This window comes from Agelaius phoeniceus, chromosome 19, assembly GCF_051311805.1.
Source record: "Agelaius phoeniceus isolate bAgePho1 chromosome 19, bAgePho1.hap1, whole genome shotgun sequence".
NCBI lineage: Eukaryota > Metazoa > Chordata > Aves > Passeriformes > Icteridae > Agelaius > Agelaius phoeniceus.
The window spans coordinates 9050990-9058811 of record NC_135283.1 but is presented as its reverse complement, the minus strand read 5'-3'; the positions used below and the strand labels follow the sequence as shown (position 1 = coordinate 9058811).

Sequence of the window (7822 nt, the reverse complement as noted above, 5' to 3'; positions counted from 1 at the left end):
CTCTGGATTTTTGGTTCTCTGCTCAGGGTGGAAGCAGGGAGGGAGGCAGAAGTGAAGACACAACAAAAGCTCTTCTAGGGCATCACTGACTGGGCTGTGGGGAGTTGGGGAAGGGGCAGGCAGAGCTGTGGTGTCCTCTGGACTGGTCCTGAACTGCCTCCTTCCCACACCCATGATCAGTGACACTGCCTCCTCACTGGGAATGAGGAGATCATCCTTCCCAGGAAACAAAACTGGAGACTGTGGTGGTGTTCACAGGGGGCCCAGGACGAGGGAAGAGATGAGAATCTTGACTCCATGTTTCAGAAGGCTGATTTATTATTTTATGATATATATTATATTAAAAGAAAATGATATATTAAAACTATACTAAAGAATAGAAGAAAGTATTTCTTCAGAAGGCTAGAAAGGAAAGGAATGGAATGATAATAAAATCTTGTGACTACTCCCAGCCTCGACACAGATGGCTGTCATTGTTCATCAAGTATGAACAATTTCACATGCTGGGTAAACAATTCTCCAAATCACATTCCAAGGCAGCAAAACATGGAGAAGCTGAAGCTTCCCAGCTTTTCAGGAGAAAAGATCCTGGCAAAAGGATTTTTCATAAAATATGTCTGTGTCAGGAGGCAGCCATGCACAACCAAGGTCATCAGCTGGAGGAAGTTGGACAATTAAAGACACAGTGTGGAATTGCTCTAAAAAGCCTTGGGTGAGATCCAGCATCTACCAGCCTAACTGACACCTGGAAGCAGCAAGAAGTGATGATTCCTGATGATTTCACCCAGTGAAATTGCAAGCTGCTGCCTCCCCACATGGTCAGTGCAAAACAATTCATCAGGGAGCTGCTCTGGTGCCTCAACAGATTTAAGAATCAGCCCAAACAAAGCATCCATGGAGCAAGTTGAACATTTCCACCTCAAGTTCTCCAAGTGAGTTGGGCTGAGGAAGGTTTTGGGGAAGGAAATCTCTGAAGAGTTTGCAGACTCACAGTGTTGAGCAGTGTGATAGGTACTACAGAAACCAAGGGGGGGAAAATCCTCATCTTCATTACTTGTCCTGTGCTGTCCCTGGGACCAGGAGGTCAATTAGGTCTGCCAGAACTTTGCCTCAGTTTCCAAAGACAGATAAAGAGATATTTTAAGCCTGTGTAAGCTTGACTATGACTACAGCCAGAGGCCTGAGCAGTACTGAGGCCCCAGGGAAGTCAGCATGATCATATTCACACAAGGTCTGTTTTCTTCCTTGCTAATGGCATTTGCTCCTGATTTAGCTTTGTGAATACTTTTTCACAGCAAAAAAAGAACAAGTAACTTAGACTCCAGATCAAACTCTCTGTGAATATATGTAAAAATGTTTATCAAGACATTCCCCATTTTAGTAAAATTGTCTTGGTAAGTGTTTAACAATTTATATTTCTGTACCCAGGCCTCTGACTCCTTCCCATCTCTTCCCCCCTTTCCTAATTCCCTCCCAATTAAGTGGCTGCTACTTCTCAAATAATCAATGTCAGTTAAAAACGTGTCACAGTGTGGTCATTGTATGACTTCCATTCAAAGCTCATGTCATTTAGACTTTCATTGGCAGCTATTTTGTCCCATAAAAAAGTTCAAGACAGCAATTTGTGAATCTTGCTCAGCCAAGTAGAACTGTGGAAAAGAGGAGTCATTCCAAAAGTCAATTAATTGTGGCCTGTCAGAGTTCTCCTCATTCAGTTTTCTCCAGGCCCTCACATCTGTCAGCCCCGTGTTGCTCAGGCTGCAATCAGCTGCCATTACATGGGAATAATGGGTTTATTCACACCATTTATTGGCTTCTGTGTGGTAGACACATTTGTATATCATTTTACGGTGTAGCAATTCCATTTACATAAAATACAGGCAATTGTGTGAGTCTGGCTAAAGCACTAAGGGAGGGTGGGAGGAGCCACCAATCAAATAATAAAAGCTAATTGAAAAGAGGCAGATAATTTAGGTGAAAATATCATCATGAGCAATTCTTGATCCTAAATTAGTTCAACAGAACTTTAAGGAGGCAACTTAGTTGCATTTTGTTTGTGCTGGTATTAAACTCCCTAATTTTTTCAATGTCAGAAAAGAACATGCACTTTTTACAGCACCTACATTCCATTTTAAAAATCAAGTAATTCTTGGTGAAGAAAGGGCTTTTTTTGCTTTAGAGGTAGTTTTTTCCTCCCAGGTTAGAGAGGGTTTTCACATTTGCCTTTAAAGGAAGAGAAATCAAGCAGAGAATGGGGAGGGGAGAAAAATACCTAGAGAAAAATACCTAGAGAAAAGAGCAAGAGATGTTAGAGAGACTTTTCTAGTACTGAGCACAGGCTGCTTTCTAACCTTCCCCAACAGACTCTTTCCAAAATCCAGAGTTATTTTGTGAGGCAAAGAAAATGTAATGATGAATGTAATGAAATGATGAAAGAGAAATTAACGTGAATTTAAAAAGTCAGTTCACAGGGCTCACAGAGCCATTATCTTCAGGAAATCCTCCAGGTCCCAGTTTGGATGGAATTGTTAACTTTAGTCCTTGGTTTTAACTCTGCTCCAGATTCAGTACCCAAAGATTGGGCTGATGTTTTTCAGCTCTCAGTGTCTCTCATGTCAGTTGAGCTCAAACTCACAGGGGTTGGCTCCCCTTTCTCTGGCAGCCTGGTAAACCAGCATGAAATCCTTGAGCCGAGGGGCACAGCCCAGCCAGGCTTCCCCAAAGTGTTCATTGCCAGTGAAGAGGAAATCGCCCCCTCCCTTCTTCACCTGGCACTGCAGGAGGGTTCGGATGGGGCCTCGCCACTCCCCACTCCCCTCCTCCTGCTGGAAAATCTGGTTTTTCTGCCTGTAGACCTTCTGGGCTCTGACATCCACCTGGGACATGTGGTTCTCTGAGTCGTGGGAGACACCTCGGATGGATCCTTTTACCACTGGATGTGAAGGAGACAGGAGGTGGTTATGGAGCAGCAGGAGAACAGTGCAGGTGCTATGAACTCATGGAATGAAAGAACTGAGAGCAGCTTTGCTGGGCAGTTTTGACACCACCACCTGCACATGGACACATTTCTGAGCTTACATTGCATCCTTTGCCCAAGGGATCCCCATGCAGCTCTGCTTCATCCTTGGAATTGTGCTTTATGACTGCTCAAACCAGCTACACCAGGGAAAAAAGCTTGATAATGCAAAGTAGTGGAGGATAAAAAAGCACATGACAAGAGGTCAGCTCAGGGATTAATTTTTTTCAGTCTGTGTTCCAAAACTATGACTACCACAGATGCCTCCTGCCTGACTCCAGGGGACTCTGGAGCTTTTCCTTTCACAGCACTAACAGAGGCTGATCCAAGAAGAATCAAAATATTATTTGGCCAGAAAAAAATGAGAGCTTGTTAAATGTTTTTAATTTAAACATTTAGTGGGATTTTTCCCTCTCAAAAGACAATGTCATCCATCCACCAAAAGACACTTTGGGAGATGATGAACAACACTAAAACTCTTAAAGTGACCTTATTTGAAGCCTTATTTAAAAATCACTTTGCATACATGTACCTTCTCCCAGAAGGATTCTAGCTGGAATGAAAGCATAAGAAGCCATTGCCTCTGTTTGAAAGCATTCTTTGCATCCCATCTGACAGGTGTTTGTTGTCCTGAAGCCACCTTTATCATTGTCACTGCCCCCATTTTCCACAACAATCAATTATTCTTCTACTAATTAATTTCAATCCCACATCCATGAAGGCTCAGAAACATTCACCATTTGAGAGGTTACAAAACCACCCTCCTGCCACTAAACTCTTTCACTCTTATACAGAAAACTCAACAATCCAAGATGCAGAAAAACCTTATCTCAGAAATTTTCAAGAACTTCCTCATTCATTTAGATTTCCGAGGGAATCCAGAATTTTGTGTAACAGATGTCTCTGCTCTCTGTCTTCCTCTTTGTGTGACCATTTTTAATCAGATGCAGTCAAGTCTATTGACAAGCTATAATGCCCTTGTTCCTGGTGCTCCAGGCTGCTCCTGCACTGCTCGGGGGGCAGTGGCTGCAGACCCCCGTGCTCAGGACAACCATAAAGCCCCATTCACTGCAGTGTCGTTTACACTTTCATTAGCAGCTATTTTCTCTAATCAAAACAGCTGATGAGAGCGATTTGTGAGCGGCAGGGCAAGGAAGTCAGGCCATAAACAGAGTCAGTTCAAAGGGCTGTTCCTTCTGGGCTGTGGCTGCTGTGAGTGTGAGTGTCCCCTTTGTGTGCCCGGGCCCCCACATCTGTCAGTCTGCACTGGGGACAGCGCTGGCTTGGGAACCGCGCCTTCCTCCAGGACAGACAACAACCCCAACAGGGCTGGATGGCACCGCTTAGTTCAGAAGAAGAATAAAAATTACCAGTCCTTCCTTCCTCCAGGACAGAAAAGGGGCTGGATAGCACCAGTTAGTTCAGAAGAATAAAAATTACCAGATGTGGAACACTCTTAAGGAAGCATGCTCTGCACTGGTTTTGTATTTGCACCGTGATGCTGGTGCCTGATTTTAAAAGCTTTAAAGTATGGTGAGCCCTGGTGGGAAAGCAGTGATTTGGTGAGGTTTTAAATTGTTGAATATGGAGTTTGTAGTTTTATGTCTTTATGCAGGTACATTTACAGCAATGGAATTGTGGCTATGTGGAGAGGTAACTCTACAGCTTTAGCTATTAGAGCTAATCAAAGAGGTACAAATCTGCGTGTGGAAAAATGTGGCAATAAAATGAACAAATTACAATTGAAAGAAAAAAAATCTATTGCATTAGAGAGAAAATAGAATTTTTTAATGTATTATCAGATGACTATATCTTATTATTTCTTTTCTTATGAACTAATAACTGTGCTGTTCTCTCATAAGGGATGAAACCTTACCAGGATGTCACTGGAAGAAAGTTTAAATCACATGAAATCTTTAGCTAAGTTGCAAAGATTCAACTCACTGCCTCTACAATAAAAAACTGGGGAGTGTCAAACTGGGGAGAGAGAAGGCAGATTCATAACTGGGATAAAAAAAATACAGACAGAGGGAATAAAAATGACCACACCAAGCATGTTCAACCTGAGTGTACATCTACACACGTGACTCAGCTACACCTGTGAGCAATACTCACAGTTCAGTTTTAGTTCATAACCTTTCTGCCTGCAGGACATTAGGACCTTGGCAGCAAAGCTTCTCCCTTCTGGGTTTCACTTGGTGTCCCCCCATTCATATTCTTTTCCACAGTTTCTTTCCCAGATCAGAGAGCACAGCCATGTTATTTTAAGAAAAACAGCAAATAAATCCAAATAATCAATATCAATTAAAGGCAGAATGACTCCCCTTTAGTCAGCTTACCAAAATCACTGCTGCAGATGGCCATAAGGAGTTCCATGTTGTCACAAGGACGGCACATAGCTGGAAAACACAGAGCAGTTACTGTAACACTCTAGTACATCCAATTGCAAAAGGACTGGTGAATTCAGAGGGGAAATGGGGCAGAACAACCACCTTGAAGAGCACTCTGATCAGATGCAAACAAATACACCACAGCAAAGCAATAGGCGCAGAGGATGTTCTCAGCGAGGGCACTGCGGGGCAGAAGGGCCTCCTCGGCAATGCCAGAGCAGCCTCTGTCACCAGGCATCCAGGCATGCACCAGCTGCCACCTTAGATCTGCCCAGCAGTGGAGCCCCTGTTCTTTTACCTTCAGCCAGGGCCATCTTTTTGAAGTCGGGGCCGGCCGTGCTCTGCTTGCCCAGCAGCTCGTACTGGAAGCTGGCAGTGCGGCGGCTGATGTCCCTGTGCGGGCTGGCCTGCAGGAACAGGGCCACTCGCTGCGGGCTCTGGGCACTGAAGCAGGACACGTGGCGGGGCCGAGGCCCCTCTGCCTCGCCCACCACCAGGTGCAGCTGCCCAGCACGTTCCACGTAGATGCTGGCGCCCTGGAAGTCGCTGGAGGGTTTGATGCAGAGCGTGGTGTGCTGGGCACCGGCCACGTTGGGCTCCAGCAGCACACGCAGGGCTCGGGCCGGGTACATCCACTCCAGGGAGCCCTCGGTGCAGCGCAGGTGAACCTGCTCCACGGCACGGGAACGGGGCTCCCGGCCCAAACCACTGCAGGAAACAGCACTGTCAGTAACGGGGAGGGGAGGGGAGAAGCCACTGCACCACGCACCATCTGGACATCCAGGTCTTATTCCTAACTCTCCTAATGATCCTTAAATTGGTTTCCTCCGGCTGGACTGGGTACCTTCTCTCCCACCCCTCGGATCTGAACTGCAGCACCACACAGGAGCCATAGAGGACAGGGAATGCTCACAGCTGGGTGCATGGGAAGGAGCCTCACTCCCTTTCACCAAATCCATGCTTGAATGTCTGCAGTACCCAGAAAAATGTCAGAGGGCAATTTCTCACTGCTAAATAGCTCAAAACTTTTCCTTGTGGTATGACTGGCCACTGCTCAGCTGTCCAGAAAAACCCACCTGCAAGTGCATGGATGGGGGTGAGAGCCACTGACTTGCAGCAGGAGCTGCACAGCAATGTTATGCCTGAAAAATTTGGTTTAATTTCTAGAATTACTTTTAATATTTCCAATATAAACTCATCAAGACAATGTTTTTGATAAACATTGGCCCTGTTCCCGAGCTCTCGCTCAAGCCTGTGGAACTCCACTGCCTTCAGAACAGTTACTTTTGCTGAGGTCACTTATGAAAGTCAAATCCCTACCAGCATAATTAGTTAAAAGAAAAGTAAAAAGGCAACAAAAGACAGTGGGAAAGGATGTAATATTTGAGAATATCGAGAACATTTGTGGCCTATTTCCCTGCCGGTGACGGAAGTAAACCCAGCAGCACGGCGGCACCGCAGCTCCCTCCCCGCGATCCCGGTTCCCGCAGCCCCCGGGCCCGGCCGTGCTCACCCACCTGCCCCTCCAGCTGCAGCGGTCGGCGCTGCCCGGCCGGGATCCCCCTGCCAGCAGCAGCAGCGGCAGCAGCAGGGCCGGCAGCCCGGGCGAGCCCCGCTCCGTGGCCATGGGCCGGCGGCTCGGCCGGGCGCGGGCCGGGCTTTAAGGGCGGCGGGAGGGAAAGGGGTGGGCTGGGGGTCGGGGGGCGGCGGCCGCGCCTGGCACCGACCCCTTCCCCCTTCCCCCTCCCCGCGGGGAGAGCCCCCCAGCGCTGCGGACAGCAGGGACACCCCGCCGTCACCCTTCCCTCTGCCCACCGCTGTCCCCATCGCCCCGGCCGGGCAGCCCCCCTTTGTCTCTGAAATATTTAGAAGTGATAATAACAGTTACTCATCGCGGTGTAGGAACAAACAAAAATCGTGTCAACATAATCAAAGCGAATTTTGAATGAATGATGGAAATTCAATAGTTTTAACTTCTGCTTTCATGATTATCTTTCAGGGGTCCGTGCACAAGAAAGCTCCGGGGCCCACGATTATCATGCTAAAAGCCGGGCTGTGCCTGCCAATAATTAGATTTCTATATGCATTGCCCTTTCCATATTTTCAATGAACGACATGGGGAGATGCTCTTTTGCAGGTCTGGGAGAGCGAGGCTCTTTTCTGCAGCTCCTAAGCGTGGAATCGGGATTTCGCGGCCGGGCGGGGACAATGGCGCTCGGCACGGCTGGGTGGCACATCCCGGGATCCGCAGGGCATTGTTCGCACGCAGCGCCCGCGGTCACCGGGACCCTCCGGCCATCTGTTCCCTTGCGGTTACCAGCGCGTTCTCACATTGCCCACAGATGCACAGGCAGGGGCTGCCTGCAGCCCTTCTGCAAGGAGGGATTTTCCCGAAGAGGAAAATAAATTTGTTAGA

At 47.4% G+C, this 7822-nt stretch overlaps 1 protein-coding gene across 1 annotated transcript; it reads right to left on the bottom strand.

Moving 5' to 3' along the window:
- Nucleotides 1–300: 300 nt before the first annotated feature.
- On the bottom strand, nt 301–7092 carry LOC129128148 (meteorin-like protein). Its single transcript, XM_054645273.2, has 4 exons — nt 6924–7092; nt 5705–6114; nt 5356–5415; nt 301–2932 (listed from the first exon to the last, which is right to left on the bottom strand). Exons 1-4 carry the CDS (start codon nt 7031–7033, stop codon nt 2616–2618), a joined length of 897 nt encoding a protein of 298 aa, XP_054501248.2. The 5' UTR covers nt 7034–7092; the 3' UTR covers nt 301–2615.
- Nucleotides 7093–7822: the final 730 nt, after the last annotated feature.

Coding starts and splice junctions, on each gene's coding strand:
- LOC129128148 (XM_054645273.2), bottom strand. CDS start 7,033: ATGGCCACGGAGCGGGGCTCGCCCGGGCTGCCGGCCCTGCTGCTGCCG. Junction 5,416..5,704: donor AAAGATGGCCCTGGCTGAAG/GTAAAAGAACAG, acceptor TGTGTTTTCCAG/CTATGTGCCGTCCTTGTGAC. Junction 2,933..5,355: donor CATCTGCAGCAGTGATTTTG/GTAAGCTGACTA, acceptor CTTCACATCCAG/TGGTAAAAGGATCCATCCGA.